The sequence below is a fragment of the Miscanthus floridulus genome, chromosome 17 (assembly GCF_019320115.1).
Source record: "Miscanthus floridulus cultivar M001 chromosome 17, ASM1932011v1, whole genome shotgun sequence".
Classification (NCBI taxonomy): domain Eukaryota; kingdom Viridiplantae; phylum Streptophyta; class Magnoliopsida; order Poales; family Poaceae; genus Miscanthus; species Miscanthus floridulus.
Window position 1 is genome coordinate 25,939,008 of NC_089596.1, and position 21,608 is coordinate 25,960,615.

The window sequence follows — 21,608 nt, forward strand, 5'->3', positions numbered from 1 at the left end:
TATTGATCCACTAGTCCACTGAATTGCAGTTAGAAAATCATAACTAGGGTCTCACCTCAATATTGGAATTTATCACCTGATCATAAGGTTTTTAGGAATCAAACTGGTTTCATGCAAAACAGGAAGAAATTAGGATTTAAAAGGGATAGCAATAACACATGACATCCTAAGGTGTTGTGGTTTCAGAATAATGAGATCCTGGTCAAAATAAATTTTGAACAAAATCTTGTAACTTTCAGCAGAGCCTTTTTTCTGAAAAGGACTTTGAAAGCCTTTAACAATTTTGTGGGTTAACTAGGTTTCAGACCTTGTAAGTCGAGATCCTTCTGGTAATCACGTGAGTAAGGGTTTGCAACATAGATATGAGCCGCGGCGGCTAAAACTCACCATGGCGGCAGAGACTAACGTTAACAAGCTGTATAAGTGACTTGCAGGGAGATCAGGCGGGAACCTTCACCACGACGACAACATCAGGCGAAGGTTCATGGATCAGGGCGAAGGCACCCGGCGTTGATAGGATCGTCGGCTGGGATGACGAGCCGAAGGCGAAGGCCGCCGGAAATCCCGACACAGGGTTGGCGGAAAAAGATCGTAGCAGCGAAGACTCTGATGACGGCGCGGGGCTGACGTCCGCTGGAGAAAGGCCCATGAAGGAGGTCCAAGCCAGCATCGGAAGTGGGCTGCCAGCCGGGGCGGAGTGGTCAGAGACTCAGAGGCCCGGCGCACGCAATGTCAGGCGCTGCCGCCCGAGCTACATCGCCACGAAAGCTAGCCCACGGCCAACATTCACTCACCAGTGCCTCCGCGTACTGCCTCCCAAGTCCAAACCGGAGAAGAGTGGAAGCTGCGAGAGACGCGGAGAGAGCGAGGAAGGGAGGGCTACTCATGGCGGCTTTGCAGGACTCGGGTTCCAAAGATCCTGCGGCGAAGCAAGCAGGAAGGGGAGGGGGAGGCGAACCGAAGCAAAAGCGAGCAAGATCCATCAGGATCGACACCGGCGGCGGCGGAGGATCCTCTGCTCCTGCAACAGCGCCGGCGTCAGAGCCGCGCACTCACCCAGAGAGCGCCGCGGCGTCGTTGGTGGACGTGACGGTGGAGGACGCCGACGCCCTCGACTGCGTCGTGTGCTATCTCCCACTGAAGCCCCCCATCTTCCAGGTAACTGTACACGAGCACAACCTGCCCAAAAACCCCATCTCCTGATGGTTCTTCTGAACCCAAAATGTTCTCTTTATATGCCCACAAATGACTCCCTGTGTTATTTCTCCAAAAAAAAGTGTCATTTCAATTACAAGGATACAATTAAATCGAACATGAAGATGGATAGCTACATAATGGTCTATAAAAAGATGAATTATATAAAAATTTGCTTTCTCCCCCAATTTGGAATTGAATTTAGTACTGGTCTAATCCTCTTCCTTGTGTTCATAGTAGATTCACGGCAGATGAGAGCTCAAAATGCCACATTGAAACCTTAAAAATCTCATAGTAGGTCTGCATTTTTTTGCTCCAACATTAAAACATCGGATAGAAACTAAACCATACCTCAACCAGTCATGACCGAATCTGGATTGAATCTTCATTCAAAGCTTATGGTAAACAGTATATTTGTTTAGGGTTTGCTAATTTTATTGGGATCAGCTGGCCCCATAAAAGACACGTACCTACCCTACTGCCCTCCATTGTTTGATACTTTGTGCTGAAACATCAGCAGCAGTAACGAAGATTAAAAGGAGACAGTCACCTTGCTGTGTTGCTGTTGGGAAAGCAGTTCCCAGCTAAGTGGAGCAACTGGAGTCTTCGCCTGGGCGGAGGCCCCAGGCGAAGGTTAGAGAGTAAGTGGGCCCAGACTCGATTAGGGTTTCATAAAAGCATTCACCAACCTCCTTTACATGGGACTTGGTTCCCCCTTTTATAGAGAACTATTCCCTGGGGTGCTACTTTACATCTTTACCCTTTGACAGTTAAGGTATATCCCCATGAATATTCCTATACAATTATAACCTACCTGGGGCATCTCTGGCTTTCTCTGCTTCCACCGCATTTCCGGCGGCCTTCGCCTTCGGCTCGTCATCCCAGCCGACGATCCTATCAACGCCGGGTGCCTTCGCCCTGATCCATGAACCTTCGCCTGATGTTGTCATCGTGGTGAAGGTTCCCGCCTGATCTCCCTGCAAGTCACTTATACAGCTTGTTAACGTTAGTCTCTGACGCCATGGTGAGTTTTAGCCTCCGCGGCTCATATCTATGTCCCAACAGTTGCAAACCCTTACTCACGTGATTACCAGAAGGATCTCGACTTACAAGGTCTGAAACCTAGTTAACCCACAAAATTGTTAAAGGCTTTCAAAGTCCTTTTCAGAAAAAAGGCTCTGCTGAAAGTTACAAGATTTTGTTCAAAATTTATTTTGACCAGGATCTCATTATTCTGAAACCACAACACCTTAGGATGTCGTGTTATTGCTATCGCTTTTAAATCCTGATTTCTTCCTGTTTTGCATGAAACCAGTTTGATTCCTAAAAACCTTATGATCAGGTGATAAATTCCAATATTGAGGTGTAAATTCCAATATTGAGGTGAGACCCTAGTTATGATTTTCTAACTGCAATTCAGTGGACTAGTGGATCAATATTTTTATCCATCCCTGAAACAATGTTTTATCCTAGCATCATTTTTCACAATTTGGCGGGTACAAATAATTCCGTAGTTCAATCTTGAGACATTCAATTTCCCACTGTGGAAGTCATGAAACAAAGGCACTACATCACAGCATATGTGCAATTGATCCTTGCCTTACAACCATCCAGGATAATGTCTGTGTCTGTGGTGCTACTCACCATCCATAGTTTCTGCTGAAGTAAATGATCAGACATATCCTCCTCAAATCAGATTGCCTATCCAAAACAGGGCACCTCTAACTCTAAGAATCTGCCTATGGTTGTGGGTTAGGAACTGTCCTGTCTGATTCTGTTGACTGACATTCCAGATTCATAAGGAACCAAAGCAATCTTGCTATTCTGATTCTGGAATGCAATTACACAAGTTGATTAGGAGGAACACTGCTGGACTGCTCCACAACTTTCTTCCCAGCTTCCAACTTACAATACTATTGTTTCTGTATTTGCTGAAGCATATAATTCTCCTTTTCGCGCATCCAGGAGTAGGGCTAACTGTCTTTGTTCTAACAATAGCTCTTGATACTTTTCTGACCCGCTGCAATATGCATCTATACGTAAAAGAAATCAACACCATCCACAGCATCGATGCTATAATATTTCTGCCACTGTCTTTATCTCTGACCATATTTTGTATATGTTGGTTCATTCATGGATGATTTACCATTTGATGTGTGCTGATGACACATGCATGCAGTGCGATGTAGGGCACGCTGTCTGTACACTATGCCATGAAAAGCTCCAGGCCATGGGCAAGTGCCCTTTGTGTGGCGTCGTCAACGGCACATACCGCCGGTGCCATGTCATGGAGCGACTGGTGGAGTCCATCCGCGTCCCATGCCCGTATGCTGCCCATGGCTGTGCCTTGAGGCCGGTCTACTATGATCAAGAAAGCCACCGCTCTATGTGCGTGCATGCGCCGTGCCACTGCCCTGGTGAGGAATGCAGCTTTGCAGGCTCCATGGCTGCGCTCGTGGACCATTTCAGCACGGTGCACAGATGGCCGTGCAACACCAGTGTCAAGCCCGATGATAAGGGCGGATTTACCATCGACCTCCATGACGGCTTTAATTTCCTCCTCGCTGATTGCTCCACAGGCAACAAGAATCAAGGTTCCAGTGCCAGCATCCGGTGCCTGCTCCTGATGACTGTGGCGCGGCAACCGTATGTCCGCATCATCTCTGTGCACTGTATAGACCCACACGCTGCCGCAGGCAGCGGTGGTCAGGTGCGGCAGCGGTGGTCAGGGGGCGACCTCAAAGGAAATGGTATGCGATCTTTATTATGATCTGAGCAGGACATGCAGCGTTAATAATCAGTTAATCCACCATTGGCATTGGCAACTCCAGGGATCAAGGTTTAGAGTAGTCCGCACAGACCTTTCCAATGGCGTTCCTAAACCTGACGATTGCTTCCATGTCGTTGTGGTGCCAAATTCAGTTATTGAAGACTATGACAAGGGTATCAAGGTCAAAGTTCGTATTATTATCCAGTAATAGACCGTTGTCGGTTAGTCTTAACTAGTGCTGTAAATTATAGAACTTGCTGAATATCTATGCCACCGCCACCTCTGGTTTAGTTTCTGCCATTCTGGACGTGTCTGCTCTGCAACTGGTCAATCCCAGTTCAACTGACACGACAAATGATTAAGGCCTTGTTTGGATTAATCGGATTTGCACCAATCCACCTGTGTTGGGGTGGATTGGAGTGAAACTTGAACTAAATTACACCTCAATCCACCTCAACACATGTGATCCAGTAACATCCAAACAAGCCTAAGTGTGGTTGCATGTGGAGTTGTTGGTTTCTAATAACTATGCTTGCGTCCCTAGTTTTGAATGACAGCTGCTCTACCTGGTATATTGGACAACTATGTAGAAAAAGGGTGATGCCAATTGCCGGTCGCCTGAAAGTAAAGCTAAGTTCAGTCTGTTTTCAGCCACATGATCCCTAAATGGCTTTGTATTCTGGTTTCGTAGGGTGGTTACCGCTCCTCCCCAGCTTACGAACCATTTCGAGGATCTTCTATTTGTCTTGCGGAAGAAATAAAAAATTTCTGTTGTGTCTTCAGCTCCCTTTCACATACCATTTTTGTGGAAACAGCAGCTGCGAACGGGCCAAACATGCTAGCGCCCACATGGTCGACACAATCCTTTACTTTTCGTTTGTTTTTGCTTTTAGTTCTAAACTCTATTACTAATTAATCAGGATCCTTTTATGATTTTGCACATGTATATAATTCAGAATTTTATAAACTTGAGTTATCCTTCTATAAAAATGAATCCATTTTTATTATAAATTAATTTAACCTCTATATCTGAAAATGTTTTTTTCAGAGAAAAAGTTAGATTTCAAAAGGCGCATTTAGGTGCGTGCCAGTCTGATTTAACCGGAATATTTGGACCAGAATCATGCTGAAGTCTGAAGTGAAGAGAGTCTATTTTGTCTTGATTTTAATCTATGCTACCATTTGTTAGGAAGATAAACGTGTTCGTTTATAGAGAGAAAATTAATTAGACGTAACCGCTTACACACATCGAAATGAGACAAACCCTTTTGCGATATGATTGAGTTTAGGTTTTGATATTTTCTAGATTTTGAAAAAAAATATTAAAATAGATATACAAACACAGGTGAAATTTACTTAGAGATGCCTATGCTTGGGATATGTGACCATCTATCAGCTGAACGCCAAGTTAAGAAACTCCCACTACTACCCATTATCTAAAAGGAAACAGAAACTTCCACTATCATGATGGGCATGTGCTCAACTAGAATGAGTTCATGGTAACAATGTGGATTTTATTTACTCATGACAATCGCTCAAGAGGACATAAAAGTAATCGGGCTCTTCGACTGATGATTTTTATGGCTGATAAACTGGTTGATGTTGTTTTGTTATGAGAGAAAACATTGTACTATGACTGATAAGTTCAAACAAATAGGCTAGCGACTTGCCGGTTGCCACGGTGTTGCTTATGCTGCCACAGTTTCCGCCACATTGCCAGGGATTGCAAGGGGCCTAGGTCTGCTACGACGACGGTGGCGATGGGTGGCGAACCTGCCACGAAACCCTGCTCATGGCGCCAACCCACCGGCACCCCACGCTGCTCCACCGAGCTCGGATGGGGCTGAGCGGGGTGCCACGGGGTGTGCCAGCGGAATTTGACGACGAAGCTAGCGGCGCCAAAGTAAGCCGGCAAGGGGCATCATATTGAGAGTGCCTGCCGATAGACGCCGACAACATAGTACTACACAAATGATTTTAGGAGGTGGTGCCCAACCATTAACGGAGGTGGGCAGAAAATCCAACCGCTTCCTAAAATGTCGGGCTATTAACGGAGGCGGTCATTTTCATTTACCAAGACGGTCACGTTTGCCCACCTCCAAAAATTAATTTGCGGAGGCAGTCGTTTTAAAACAATCGCCTCCGAAAATAGACTATTTATGGAGGCGGACGACTTAAGAGACCCGCCTCCATAAATCTATTTTCGGAGGCGGGCAGCTTATGAGGCCCGCCTCCGTTAATAGGCAAAGCATGTAACCATATTGTTTGCCCCATATCATCCTGATATCGGACTCCAGAGTATACATACTGACGGTAGCCGGTTAGGGTTTCATTCTCACCCTCTCTCTCTCACACCGACGACGCCCTTCCCCATGCCTTCCTCTCTCCTGCACTCCCTCTCTCTCTCAACCGTCCTCCCCCACGCCTCCCTTGCTCCCACATACCTTCCTCCCTCTCTCTTCCTCAACTGCTGGCAGCGGAGCAACAACATCGGTCGGCGGGTGGAGCAGCAGCGCCCGGTGGGCAGAGCAGCAGAACCGGTTGTTGAGCGTAGGAGCAGCGGCGACGGCCAGCAAGCGCAGGAGCAATAGCAGCGGCGGTCGGGCCGACAATGCAGGGCGCCACCTCCTCTAGACGGATCCACACCCCTTCTCGACCCCCGACGGTGGCAGATCCACGCCCCTTCCCCACCACGAAGCTCCTGGCGCGCGCGGATCATGGCGGGTTTCTGACGGCAGCGCGTCCTTCGGCCCGTCAGGGCCCGGTGGATCCGGCGTCGGGGCTCATAGATCCGACGTCGGTGCTGTCGGATCCGGCGTTAGGGCTCGTGGATCCGGCGCTGGGAACTGGCGTGCTCGAAAATGGGCTCATCGGTGGGTTCCGTCTTTTTTTATTCTTTTTAATGCATTTTCACATGCAGGCACGGTACGACGCCCGCCTTTGTTAATCGATTAACCGAGGTGGGCAATTCAACCGCCTTCGTAGGTCATGATTAACAGTGACCTTTGATTGGAGGTGGTTGCTTTGCCCGCCTCCGTTAATCGTTTTTGCCCACCTCTAATAAAATTCCTGTAGTAGTGACAATGCTGCTACCTCTGCTGCTGCACATGTCTTCCCCGAGCCAGACCCGTTGGTGTTGGAGTTGTGCGCAAGCGCGAGGCCTCCCGCGTGGGTCGACTTAATGCTGGAGGAGTTCACCGCCTCGCTCGTCGTGAGCCGACTAGCAGGAGCGCCAGCGTTGGGGTGCCCGCCTACTATGGCGGCCGCCTCTCAGGAAGTTGAAGCATCTTTGGTGCGCAATCATTCGCGGTGAAGGCTGTCCAGTGGATGATGGACTTGCCTCTGTTGTCGCCTGTGTAGGGGCAGCCACACGTCATGCCACCTCAAGGGGACAACACGGCGTTGTGGATGCCGAGGCGAGCCCAGAAAGCTCTAGCGCCATCCCTCATGGCGCGGACGCGACCACCCCTCCGCGACCAACTGAAGGTGGGAGCTCTGCCGTTAAGAGGCTAAAGCGATTCACCAACAAGATCTTGCGTAAGATGCCATTGCCGCTGCTCCCTCAGCCGGCTGTGGAGGCACAAGCAAAGTTGCCGACTTGCAGCAGGAGGATCACCTTCTGGGCGCTTTCACGCGTCCCGGCTTCTAAGCGGGAGAGGTGCTGGTGATGAAGCGGATGGGCCTGCTTGACAGACAAACGACCATGGCACCTAAGAACGCCTACCACAGTATTTTCATCGACCAGCTCAACCCCTTGCATGCTGAGGCAATACGGCAGCTCTTCCCTGACTCACAAGGAGAATGGGCGAGGCGCTGCGTAAGCAAGCGTGTCTGACCGTCGATGTTGGCTAGGTAGCACGATTAGCAAGTAATAGCCTATGATGTCCTTTTGCTAGGGAGGGCAGAGCCGATTATATAACACGGTCCCCCTAGTGTATCATGTCCATGGCGTGTCGTTGTAACTTTCACTATTTTTCGATCATAATACGAAGATGTGCAAACCTTTTGTGCATTGGAGAAAAAAGTGTGTACTTTTAATTCTATGTTTTACCGTGAAAGCTAGGAATGCCGGCTTACAAGAACTAAGAAACTTTACGAGATAGACAAGTGTGTCATGCATTAATAGTGAAAGGCTAACTACTATATAGATGTGTTAAAAGAAACCTGTAAATAACTTTATAGTTAGCAGTCGACTATATTACTAGTCTTTCTTAGTCCGTCACTAGGGTATCTTTTTTGATATGAAATCTTAGAGGATACATGAGTGGCCGAAGAAAAAAAATTCACATGGGCATCTGAAATCCAAAGTTATAGGGAAGCCAAGTTCAAATTTATAGGCAAGCAAAGGACATTATATTAGCCCCGTTCGCTTCACTGAAAAAACAGAGAAAAATACTGTTCCGACTAAAAAAACAAGCTGAAAAGTACGGATTATAAGAGAAGCGAACATGGCCATTGTCCTGTATGTTTACCACCGATCCATGCCATTAGAAAGATGCATACAATACAAACTCATGAGAGAATTAATCCACTGGCCATACAACTGAACACGACGACGATTCAAGACAGAATTTAGCTTGTCAGCTTCTCATATAGTAATATCTTACACTACTAGGGAAAAACTGCTTAACGCCAACTATGAGGACGGCAATATCATGTTGTCGTCATCGTCTCTGAGGACGTAGTTGGAGACAGTGAGCTGATAGCTCTTGTGAGGATCGGGCAAACCATCGGAGAGATCTGAGCATGCCACTTTGAACTCTATTTTCTGCTCATGGCTGAACAATTGCTCATTGACAAGGTGGTATGAGAGCACGAGCTTCACTCCCTTGGCCGCGCGGATGCGAGGACAGATACGGATCACCGACACGGCACGACAGAAGGCATGGCGGACGACGTTGAACAAGTAAAGGTACCTCCTGCCATGCTCGTCGACGACGTCGTCGTAGGACACGAAGAAGTTGAACCCGTCGCTGAGATGGACGTTGCTGGAGGGCGCGCCGTAGCGCGCAGTCGTGCAGGGCCAGCCGTGCGCAGAGACAATGTGGTCCAGGAGCGCAGGTATGGAGCCCTTGAAGCCGCACGCCGCCTCGCTGGCAGGACAGTGGCACGGCGCGTGCGCGCACGCCAGGACATGCTCCTGGAGGGCGTGGTACACAGGCCTGGCCTCGCAGCCGTAGGGCTGCGGACGGAGTGCACCACGCGCTCCATGTCGTGGCAGCGTTGGTAGCCGCCGGGCATGGCGACGCCGCACATGTGGCACTTGCCGGCATCCCTGAGCTTGTCGGCGCACGGCGAGCACAGCACATGGCCCCCGGGCGCACTGCATGTACAGAGACATGGAAGCTGTAACAGTAAGCAAAGTGGGGGGGGGGGGGGGGGGGGGGGGGGGGAGGATGGACGAATCGACGGCAGCGTGTACGGTGTACCTGGAAGAAGGGTGGCTTCAGCGGGAGGAAGCAGACACCGCACTCGAGGACATCCTCGTCCGCCACCGTCAGACGAGGGGCCGGCGACGACGACGACGCCATTATCGCCGAATCGGACGACGCTACGACGACGGCAGCAAATGCAGACTAGAAAAAAGGAAATCTAAAGAAAGGGATTTAATTTCTCCCAATAATGAATCTAAGAAGCGATAATAATCCATTAAGAAAATGGAAATGCGAGCAAACAAAAGCAGCGGAAGAGAGATCCATGGGATTAGAGGCTCAGGAGCTGCAGAATCCTACCGCCCTGGGCCCTGTTCGTTTATGCTAAAATTTAACTTATGCTCTGGAATGTTAGAAGAGAAAAACACTGTTTTATAGCTTTAGCTCAAGCGAACGGAGCCCCACACGACGAGGCAGACGAAGCCCGGAGCGACGGAGCAACTACTCCAGATAGCCTTCGTCGTCCCACGTCCCACCGCCGTGCGCCCGCGGCCTCGTTAATCCCCACGGTCGTTTCAACTGCATCCAAAATGGACACACACTCAACTCGCGCTCCCTGAGATGCAGGTTTTGAATAAACAAGAACCCGCCGGCCGGCTGTGGCTGTGGCTGTGCAGAACTGCAGATCACATAAGAGTAGTACGACGCGTGACAAGCCACTGCACAACCCAAAACAGAGAAGGAATCGGCTCTTGACTTTTGAGTCGAACTTTACGTTGGCGGGTTCATATCATTGCTGGTTCGTTTATTGGTTCATTTATGTGAGAGAGAAGTATTGTTGGCTGGTTCGTGTGAATAGTAGCTATGTGAGGGGGTGGCCAGCCAGCCCCAGCCCAGCGATCAGGCTGTAGAACATGTAGGAGTCCTGTACGTTGAAAAGGCTTTCGCTCCGTCCTTGTCCCTGACATATAGCGTGTAGTACGAGTGAAATGGCAACAAAAATTGCACCAGGACCTCTGTACAAGCAGCAGCAGCTTTGACGTCCACTGCTACGAGGCCCATCAACGTCCCTCTCTCGAGGGGCGAGCCGCAAGCACAGGCAGAGGCAGCTGCTGAGCTGCCATTGATTCGTGAAGGCTGCACTTGTTTGGAGTACATGGGCCTGTATGGTTTCCGGTATCTGCCCGGCCTGGCCGGCTGGCCTGGCCATGGCCGGCTAGAGTCCGGTTCAAATGGTAGTGCGCGTGTTTGATTCTGCAGAGCCGAGCTCAGTTGAGCCGAGTTCAGAGAGTATGATGACCCTGGATTTAGAATCTGGTAACATTACCCCCAACCATCGTCATTGGTATTTCATTGAACACATGCAGGTTTGCCCAGCGGCGCGCGCATCTCCACCAGCAGTTCGCGCTCCTCAGCATACATCTCGTCTAGCCGCACGATCACCACCATGCCGCCGCCGCCGGCAACTGCCACGGCCTGCTGCCCAGGCCCGCAGTGGATGGACTACAACGACTCCGCGGAGGCGATGGGCCTCAAGTACATCCAGTACGAGATCACACTACAAGATCGATGTCGCCGCCACGGCCTGCTGCCCAAGCTAGCCACGCCGCGCGAAGCGGCCGAGCGCTGAGCGGTGTGCGCGGCCTCCGTGGCCGCCACGGTGGCGAGGGCGACAGCCATGGAGAAGACTCGTATCCTTCTCACATGCGAGCCCCTTCCGTCGCGGCCATGGGTGAGAAGAGCTGGAGAGGAGGAAGTCGGAGGCGCGGCGACACCAACGGAGGAGGAAGGCAGCGGTCAGTGGTGGGTGAGAAACAACGAGCCACGGGAGGAGGTGACTAGAGGCATCGCGCGAGCGCTGAAGCCGGCCGGGCCGACGAGAAACGGACCTTCGTGGCGTTTCGTGGGAGACAGGAAAGAGTGTGTTTTGCATCGGGGGAGCCGGGCTCGGTGTAGGGCCACCCAGCACTCTATATCAAACAGGCCCCATATGAATGGTAGAATCTCTAGATTGTTACGCATGTTTGGATTTTTTTTAGATAATAGGCATGTTTCTTGATAAAAAATAATATATGATGTTTCTTGGATTACGTGCCTGTGCGTTAGAATCCCCTAAAATCCTATAGTGTTTGGAAGGGATTATGAGATTTTAATGTTTTTTTTATCCGGATTCTAAAAATCCCTGGGTATACAAACGGCACCTAAGGGCTCGTTTGGATCACGGGAATAACGTAGGAAAAATGGAGGATTCTGATTCCTATAGTTTTCATCACTGTAACACCGTTTGGAACAAAGGAATCAACTCTAATCATTCCATAGGAAAGGCAAAATAACATGTACTTTTGGAGGAAATAGAAAATGAGCTCCGAGCTTAGGGAAATCTTTCCTTTGTGGCTCTGTCGCTTACGAACTCACTCCTGAGAATAAACAAATACATGACATGGAAACTTTTATGCCATTAGTATTCCTGTGTTCCAAACGCTCGTTTCTACAAAATTCCTGTGTTTTCCAATCCTCTGTTTTACACCTCTATTCCTTTCCCATTCCTGTGTTTTCTCTCGTTCCTGTGTTTTGCATCCCTCCGTTCCAAACAGGCCCTAAAAGGTGGATTATAGAAGTTAGATTGCGTGACCGTTTGGATTCATAGCTCGAAAAAGCTAACTTGAGGTAGGCTGCTTTATTATAGGGAAAATTACCACGATGCCAATAGTCTCTAGCCTATTGGTAGGGATGAAAACGGTACGGATATTTTCCGACCGTATTCGAAACTGAATCCGTTTAGAGGGACTGAGATCTGTCCGAATCCAAGTCCGGATATCCAACATCCGATACCGTATCTGTATCTGAATACTCAAATCGCATATTTATGATGTCGATATCCAATCGTATCCTATCCGACATAGTTGACACTATCCGTATTCAAATCCGAATCCGGACAGAAATATAAAAATAAATATAATATCGGTGATATCCGTTCGTATCCAGTCCGTTTTCATCCCTACCTATTGGTGGAGATAGTGAGTGGCAGAGTTGTCTTTTAATTTTCAGAAGTTGGGTTCCCTCGGCTTCCTAAATTATTATACAACCTGGGGTTTTCTAGATTCTATAAGCTAAGGGGAGAGAGGGAGTACCAAATAATTGACGTAAGATTAATTTTTGTCTTTACTCTTAAACTCAACTGCTTATATTTTAATTGTTTGTATATTGGCAGAGCATACCTCCCGTCTACGATATCGTAGACGGACTATCACCTGTCGGTTGCTTTGAAACCGGCAAGTTTATCACTGCCGGACCATGCACGGAAACACGGCTGCTCTTACTTTGCTAAAGCTACAAATCAATGATATTTATATTTTTATTAATTAGAACAAAAAAAATTAATATTTAAATATTAGAATATTCTGAATTATATTTTTGAAACTAGCTTTTTGGTCACAAGAAGTATGGCGTGACAACGATATACGCATTGTGTTTTTGGAGCAATTGACGAGGACGCCACGGTGGCAGGTCCGTTCAGTTCCATCTGACTGTTTAAATACAGCGGCTAAAGTTTAGTGATGTCATATGTGGTATCACATCGAGTATTTAAATAGTAATAATAAAATAAATTACACAAATTTTTAATAATCCGTGAAACAAATTTATTAAGTCTAATTAATCCGGTAATAGCATATGTTACTGTAGCATCACATTATCAAATCATAGACTAATTAGGTTTAAAAAATTTATCTCGCAAATTGGTCTCGATATGTGCGTTTAGTTTCATAATTAGTCTATATTTAATGCTTCATACATGTGTCCAAATATCCGATATGACAGAGGCTAAAGTTTAGAATGGAGAAATAAACACGAGATAATTCGGTGACGACATGTCGTCTTAGACATGATGGCCCTGTTCGTTTGAGCTATATTCGGAACTACTTTTCAACCATAAAATAATATTTTTTTCTCATAATATTTTAGCATAAACATTAGCATAAACTAAATTTCAGCATCAGCGAATAGAGTGGATACGTCCACGACGTGCAGGTCGGTGACAACCACAGCCTTGGGCCCATGTCATTAAGCAGAGCCGGAGCTTGACCAAGAAATCAGAAGGGCCCGTACATATAACTATGCTGTAAACAACTATCAACAGTAATGGGGAAAAGAAAAAAACAGAAAAAGAAAACAGGCAACAAAAAAAAGAGTAAACACAATCGGCAGTGCTAGCGCCGTGACGTCCGTACCTGTTCCCACGCCTGCACTCTGCGAACCGTGTGACCCGATGCAGCATATACGCCCCACCTGAACCCACGCGGCGTCTGCGCCCTCGCCTGACCCCATGCGGTGTTTGCGCCCCACCCGACCTCTCGTGCCCCCTCTATATCCAGATGCAACACTTACCACGTACATATGAAGATAGATGAAACACTAAATATGAGTCTAAAACACTTGCAAAAACACATGAGAACACTTTAAAACCATTGCAAACATACGCAACATCCACATAAAACACTTGCAATATATGCGTGAAACATATGCAACATCCAGATAAACACACTTGAAATATACGTCTCAAAAACAGATGAAATAGTGGGAATAGACGTTTGCAACATGCGTGTTCAAACATTGCAACATATGCAAACATGATGATCTACAGGCTGCGGCAGAACCCGCGAGCATGGAACGCCAAGCTTGACGCCACGCTAGGCGAGCTTAGGTTCCCACGGTGCACAACCAAGCACGCGCTCTACACGCGGCTATGGGGGAAGGAGGAGTTCGTCGTCGACGTGTATGTGGACGACTTGATTGTCACCGACGTGCGTGCGGAGGACATCGACAGCTTCAAGCGTGAGATGGCGGCTCGTTTTCGAATGAGCGATCTCGGCGCACTCTCCTACTACCTCGGCATCGAGGTGAGATAGGGGAAGGAGGCACTCACGCTCGGTCAGAGTGCGTACGCCTCGAAGCTGTTGAAGCGGAGTGACATGGCTGAGTGCAAGCCATGCGTGACTCCGATGGAGGAGCGGCTAAAGCTGACGAAGGCCAGTACCACGGCGAAGATAGATGAACACTTTACCGGAGCATCGACGGCGGTCTGCGTTACCTAGTCCACACGAGGCCGTACATTGCGTTCGCCATGGGCTGCGTCAGTCGCTTCATGGAGGATCTCCGAGAGGATCACTGGGCCGTGGTGAAGCGGCTGTTGCGCTACGTTAAAGGGATGGTGGATCAGGAGATTGTCTTCCCCAAGACAGGTGGAAGCGGGCTGCAGCTCACTGTGTTCAGCGATGCAGACATGGCGGGGGACATCGACGGACGACGGAGGACCTCTGGCGTGCTCGTCATCCTCGGCTCGGCTCCAATCTCATGGTTGTAGCTGAAACAGAAGGTGGTGGCGCTGTCCACGTGCGAGGCAGAGTACGTGGCGGTGGCCACAGCAGCGTGCCAAGCTGTGTGGCTACGCCGGCTACTGGGCGAGCTGACCGGTGTGGAAGCTCACCCACCAGCACTGATGGTGGACAACCAGCCTGCCATCGTCCTAGCGAAGAATCTGGTTCTCCACGATCGGAGCTAGCACAACGATGTCAAGTTTCACTTCCTCAGGGACTGTGTCGATGGAGGACAGATCGTCATCGAGTTCGTGAAAACTGGTCGACAACTCGCGGACGTCCTCACCAAGCTGCTTGGCCGTCTTCGGTTCATGGAGCTGAAGAAGATGATCGGCGTGGTGGAAGTTCTAGGGTTAGCAGCAGGATTAGAGGAAGAATTATAAAGTAATCTGCTGCTCGCCCTCTGTACGCGCGGCAGGGACAGGCACCGAAAGGACTCCCCTGCTGCTGCATTATAGCCGCGGCTGGGGCAGACGCCGAAAGGCTCCCTAGTTGCTGCACTGTAGCCACAGCAGGGGTAGACTCCAAAGTCAGCCTTGCTGTCACATCTAGTCACTGTAACAGCATAGCAGCCTTTGCATTTTGTGTAGTAGGATTAGATGGGTAAAGTTGTATATATAGCTTCCCACTGCAACTAAGTAAAGAAAGAGTTCATTTTTACCATCTCCTCTGCAGAGCTTCGCCCAATGCTGGTGCTTGTGCAGTGTGTGTGCGTTCTGTTCTCTCTCCCTTCTTCTACTTCTAGCCATAGTGAGCGAGAACGCCGGTGACCGATCGGCTCACCCATGCGGAAGATCTCGAAACCAACAATTGGTTCATACATGGATGGCCTATGTTGATGATACATATGTTGCTGATGACCATGACATATGCACGCAGTGCGTCATAGGGCACATGTGATCCGCTCACTGTGCCACGACAAGCTCAAGTTCAAGCGCAAGTGCCATGTGTGCAACACCACAGGCATCTACCGCCGGTGCCATTGCATGGAGAATCTGGTGGAGTCCATCCGAGTCCCATGCCCGCATGCTGGACATGGCTGTGCCATGAAGCTGCCCTAACATGACCAAGAAAGCCACGGCTTGGTGTGCCCGCACGCGCCGTGCCGTTGCCCTGGTGAAGCATGTGGATTCGTCGGCTCAATGGCGGCGCTCCTGGACCACTTCTCCTGGGCGCACGGCTGGCCCTGCAAGACTGCACGCCAAGGCGTGAGGTCCTTCAGCGTTTGCCTCCATGATGGCTTCAACTTCGTCGTCTCCAGCGCCGCCGATAAGCATGGAAGGAAGTACCTCTTCCTGCTGAACGTGATTCGCCACTCCTTCTGCCGCGCCGTGTCCGTGATCTGCATTCGTCCTCACTCGGCCGCCACAAAGGAGATTAGGTTCGTGCTCTCATATCTGGCTCGGAGCAATGCTAACCAGTTGGTCAGGCATGAGCAGAAAGCAGAGTACTTCGAAGTGCCATGCTCGGATCTCTCGGGTGGTCTACCTGATCTCAGCGGGGGTTACCAGTTCTTCGTGCCTAACCACGCCGGCGGAGACGACGACGAGCATGATACCAAGGTCATGGTTGATATCATCACAGATAACACTTCTGATCAGTAGTGCATGCTTGCTCTATCGGTCCATCTTAATTACTACTGTGTCCATGAGAAACGGCACTCGAGTATCTTGTTATGTACAATGAACTTCAAAATATTACCCATATGTAGTAGTCCTGAATAGGGATTGTTTTTGGCAATGACACAATGGGATACATCTTTCGCCTTGAATCAGTTTGCACCTACTTTCTTGAGCTTTTTGTACTTACCGCTTTTATATTTATGTAAGTGCTTTGTTTGTGTTGTTTGCCTTTTTTAGACTAACTTATTAGACTAGTTGGTTGGATTAGGTCTAGGTCGCAAAACTCTTCGTGGGCTTGGATAAATCTAAGTGGGCATCTTACTAGTTAGTTGTTTTAGTTTGTCTAGCTAGTGTAGTTCAAATTAGGGACCTAGGTTAAGTTTTTAGCGATCCAATTCAACACCTTGGACTCTCGAGGCGGTCACTCAAGTTCCTTACACCTCGTTGGTGCTGTTACAGAAACGATTTGTACAGACGATGGGTAACACACGTTCCCACATGTGTATAGCCATCTGAATCATCGGATACAACATGTGTCGAACCATCTGAATAGTCAAATTCAGCAGGCATAATCTGTGTTTCTATCCATCTCAATAGAGGCCTCTGCCGACCCCAACTAAACCAGGCCAGCCACTACATTGTGAACATTGAAGGACGTGTGAAAATTTTAAATTGTGAAATTCAAAATCTAAGAACTTAATACATATTTGAGACTCTAAACAACTTTAAATCAAAAACTTTTCTACTACAAAGTTGTAGATTGTACTGAGAATATTACTTTGGTGGGACCATGCCAACATCCAAGGTTATTTGAAAATTTTTAAATTTCAAAATCTATGAACTTAGAATAACATTTTGGGACTTTAAACTGTTCCAAATGAAAAACTTTTCAACTATAAACTTGTAGATCATGTCGAGAGCTATAATTTTGAAATAAAGTTTGCCTTTATCCAACTTCAAATGGAAAAGTTATCAATTATTTTTAATACAACTATATTTAGAGACGGACACTTAGAATGGTCGACTATGTTAATAACGATTTTTCAGAGTAGGACATCCTAAGACGAGTGCCTCGGTAGTTGTCGGTGTTTCGGACCGGCGGGCCCTCAACCAACTAGTAAATTTGTACTGCGTGTTCCCAATCCCGGATGGTGATGCAAAGAGACACAAGATTTATACTGGTTCGGGCAATGGGTGCCCTACGTCCAGTCTGAGAGTTCGATCTTGTATTCCTTGCACCGAAATGCTCGTAGTAGGGGGTTACAAGCAGGGCGAGAGAGGGAGCTTGTCCCAGGTCTCCGTGTGGAGCGGCGTGGATTGCTTAAGATGTTGATCTCAAGCAGCGGGGAAGCTCATGTGTTTGTCCGTGCGTTTATGCGTGAGTTCGTCGCGTGGGCGTATGCCTAATCGTCCGTGTCTGATCCTAGAAACGGCCCTGGTCCCTCCCTTTTATAGTTGAAGGGGAGACAAGGGTGATACATGCGCTAGCTACACGGCGTCGTGCGGACGGAGTCGGCATGCCCGAGCCCTGTAGCCTGTTACTGTGGCGGCGTGGGCGACGGAGTGGTCTCGTCCTTGAAGTACTGGGGCGACGCGCCGGTCACATCCGATCCTGTGCGTCGTGGGAGCTCCAGTGTTATCTCGAAGCGGGCGTGGCGGTCGGCGTGCTGATCACTGTGTGTTGACTGCGTGAGAAGCCGAGGCTCAGTTGGTGCCGAGGCCGAGCCATCGTGGGAGGCTCGGCAGACGTGAATCCCGGGGTTGCTGAGACCCTGAAGTAGATTGCCGAGGCTTGGAGGGAGTAGTTGGTCTCATACGCTGATTCCGAGGCTATGGTGACCCGGACTTGACTCCCCATGCCGCGTTGTCTCTGGGGCGGGGGTTAGGTGGCACAGTGTAGTGCAGGTGCTGATAGTGGGCACAGCACCAGAGCACAGTGGCCGGTAATCCCCGTCGCGCCCTGTCCAGGTCGGTATGGCGTTGATGCGACTTCTTGTCTCATTGGCCACTCTGCAGTGTCGAGCCGTCGCTCGGCTAGTATCGCGGGAGTAGTTGGCGCATTAATGGGACGCGACACGCTGTCGGGGAGACTGGTCGAGGCAGAAGCGACGGGTTGTTGCCGAGCCGGCCTCGAGCGATACGGAGAATCGCTGTCTCGTTCGAGGCTTTACGCGCGGGGCCTCGGGCGAGACGGAGAATTGGTTCCTCGTCGAGGCCTCCCGTGCGAGGCGGAGAGCCGGTGGGCTCGGACAATGCCGGAGGTCAACCGATGGTTCACCTTTTGGCTTTGTCTTTGATAGGGCTTAAGTGATTCTTTCGGTAAACGTTCGGGGTACCCCATTTCATGGTACCCGCAGTAGCCCCCGAGCCTCAGGGAGAGCGTGAGCGCTCTTCTTGAGGTTTTGACGAGGCTTGACTTGCTGTAGCTCCTAGCGGAATAGTGTTTCGTACTTCGAGGCCTTGGCTGGTGCGCGCGAGCGCACCCGCCGGGTGTAGCCCCCGAGGCCCTGGGGGAGTGGATTCATTCCTCCAGGGTCTTTTTCTCACGTTGACCGAGGGATGTTATCGTATTTGCCGAGCCCACAAGTGCGAGTTCGGGTCGCGGGGTCTCAACAAAATCGCAGGAAGAACCCCCGAGCCTCTGCACGGAGCGAGAGGGCAATCAGGAGTCCTCCTAACTTTTTGTGCGACCCTCGCGCTTCCTTTTCGCTCGGAAGGAGGGGTGGAATATGCCAGGCTACCCTCGGTGGGCGCGAGCGGTGACACTTCCGGTGAGCTGTTATCGGGTAAGTCCGAGTGGAGGCCCGTGCCCCGTTCGCTAGGGGTCAGCTAGCGGTCCAGAGATGCACTCCAAGAGTACCAGAGGGTTTCTCTAGTGGGTGCCGGGGCCATTCGCTAGGCCCTAGTGGCTCGGTGCCTCCCTACAGTGGGATCCCATTCGGAGACCTCCCTACCGGTCTCGGATATGACTTAGGGCGTCCTAAGCGTTTCGAGGCCCCATACGGGCTTGCCCATAGTCGTCCCTGACTCTGTTGCCCTGGGGCGACTGTCAAAACCCTTAGGGGCCCAGCCTTCGAACCCCTGGACCGTAACAGGCTCGATGCCCTTTATCGCATTTTTTCGAGTCTTGAAGTGCGGGCTTGGGTTGCTTGTCTTTGTCTTGGGTGCAGGAGGAGCCCCTGAGCCTCCGCATGGAGCGAGAGGGCGGTCAGGGGTCCCCCTGACTTTTTTGTTCGACCCTCGCACATCCTTTTCGTTTGGACGGAGGGGTTGTTTGCCGAGCCCACTCGTGTGTGAGCCTGGGTCGCTGGGTCTCGGCAAACTTGTAGGGAGAAGCCCCGAGCCTCTACACGGAGCAAGAGGGCGATCAGGAGTTCCCCTGGCTTTTTGTACGCCCCTCGCGCGTGAGGGTTTGTTTGCTGAGCCCCCCTCGGGTGCGAGCCTGGGTCGCGGGGTCTCGGCATATCTGCAGGAAGAGCCCCCTAGCCTCTGCACGGAGCGAGAGGGCCGTCAGGAGTTCCCCTGGCTTTTTGTACGACCCTCGCGTGTCCTTTTCGCTCGGAAGGAGGGGTTGTTTTACCGAGCCCCCTCGAGTGCGAGCCTAGGTCGCTGGGTCTCGGCAAGGTTACAGGAAGAGCCCCTTAGCCTCTGCACGGAGCAAGAGGGCCATCAGGGGTTCCCCTGGCTTTTTGTACGACCCTTGCGCTTCCTTTTCGCTCGGAAGGAGGGGTGAAATATGCTAGGCTACCCTCGATGGGTGTGAGCGGTGGCACTTTCGGTGAGCTTTTATCGGGTAAGTCCGAGTGGAGGCCCATGCCCCATTCGCTAGGGGTCGGCTAGCGGTCCAGAGACACACTCCAAGAGTACCAGAGGGTTTCTCTAGTGGGTGCCGGGGCCGTTCGCTGGGCCCTGGTGGCTCGGTGCCTCCCTACGGTGGGATCCCATTTGGAGACCTCCTTGCTGGTCTCGGACACGACTTAGGGCATCCCAAGCATTTCGCTTGCTTGGGCCTCGTCCCCGTGTGGGCTCACCCGCGGTCGTCCCTAACTCTGTTGCCCTGGGGCGGCTGTCGAAACCCTTAGGGGCCCAGCCTTCGAACCCCTGGACCGTAACGGGCTCGACGCCTAGTTCCTTTGTCTAAAAGGAATAGGGTGGGGGGATATCTCCCCCATCGGCTCGACAATGGCAGGCGCGCCTTTTGAGGCGATTTTCTTAGGGAGGCGGAACGATGCCTGCCGCTGTAGCGGTTGGACGTGATGTCGTGTCAGCGGATGGAACATAACTGTTCGCGCGATTAATGAGGAAAAGGTGGGCACGTGGGCGGTAAAATCGGATCTGGATTAACTGCGCCGGATCTGAGGGGAACTTCCCCGATTTCATCGCCCGTCCGTTTCACCCTCGTCCTGCATAAATACGTGACGAGCCTCGCCCCTCCCCCCTTACCTTGCCTGCATTAGCCTTTGCCGCCCTTGAGCCGTCGCTAGAGCAGAGAGAACCAGGAAGAGGAAGGGAGAAGGGCGAGGCATAGAAGGAGAGAGGGGGAGAGACTCACCGCTGTAGTCAAATTCTCCACCGTGCTCATGGCTGGCAATGTCGTTGTCATCGAGGCGGACCCTTGGGGTCCGTCTGACGTCACCGTGGAGATGCTTCAGTCGCTCGTCGACGGCGGACTTCTTCGTTCGGTTACCGACCCTAACAGGCCAGAGTGGATCGCTCCGTCGGGTGAGACGGAGCCGAGGCCCCGCAACGGTTACATCGTGAGCTTCGTGTCTTTTCACGAGCGTGGCCTCGGCCTTCCAGCGGACCGGTTCATGCAGGCGCTCCCGCACTACTACGGCGTGGAGCTCCACAACTTCAACCCCAATTCCATCGCGCAGGCGGCCATCTTCATCGCCGTCTACAAGGGGTATCTGGGGATTGCTCCCCATTGGGAGCTGTGGATCCACCTCTTCCGGACGGGGCATACCACCAAGCCGACGGGTATGTCGGGCACGAGGAAGGTGGTGAGGGCAGGGCGGCTGCACTCTCCAAGTGCGCTAGGACCGTCAGCATCTCTACATCCCGGCCCAGCTCACGTCAACCAATCGCCGATGGTACATGAGCTGGTTCTATCTTCGCAACGACGATGGTGGACTTCCCCCCTACACCGAGCGGATCGTGGGGAGCTGCCCAGAGAGGTGGAAGTATGGCGTCCGAGGGAGGATTAGCCCAAGCTACAGCCGCTCCTAGAGGGGCTGGAGAGGCTACGGGACCACGGCCTTACTGTGGCTATGGT

The 21,608-nt window shown here is 50.6% G+C and overlaps 3 protein-coding genes and 1 pseudogene across 3 annotated transcripts; 3 read left to right on the top strand and 1 right to left on the bottom strand.

The window, feature by feature from the left end:
- The first annotated feature begins 402 nt into the window (after positions 1 to 402).
- On the top strand, positions 403 to 4,713 carry LOC136517438 (uncharacterized; annotated as a pseudogene).
- Positions 4,714 to 8,600: 3,887 nt separating this feature from the next.
- LOC136515440 (E3 ubiquitin-protein ligase SINA-like 11) lies at positions 8,601 to 9,495 on the bottom strand. The gene is made up of 2 exons (XM_066509021.1): positions 9,394 to 9,495; positions 8,601 to 9,287 (listed from the first exon to the last, which is right to left on the bottom strand). The coding sequence occupies exons 1-2, from the start codon at positions 9,493 to 9,495 to the stop codon at positions 8,601 to 8,603; spliced, it is 789 nt and encodes a 262-aa protein (XP_066365118.1).
- Positions 9,496 to 13,964: 4,469 nt separating this feature from the next.
- On the top strand, positions 13,965 to 14,698 carry LOC136515441 (secreted RxLR effector protein 161-like). The gene is made up of 2 exons (XM_066509022.1): positions 13,965 to 14,169; positions 14,430 to 14,698. Exons 1-2 carry the CDS (start codon positions 13,965 to 13,967, stop codon positions 14,696 to 14,698), a joined length of 474 nt encoding a protein of 157 aa, XP_066365119.1.
- A 1,155-nt stretch (positions 14,699 to 15,853) lies between these two features.
- On the top strand, positions 15,854 to 16,315 carry LOC136515442 (uncharacterized). Its single transcript, XM_066509023.1, has one exon. The coding sequence runs from the start codon at positions 15,854 to 15,856 to the stop codon at positions 16,313 to 16,315; it is 462 nt and encodes a 153-aa protein (XP_066365120.1).
- Positions 16,316 to 21,608: the final 5,293 nt, after the last annotated feature.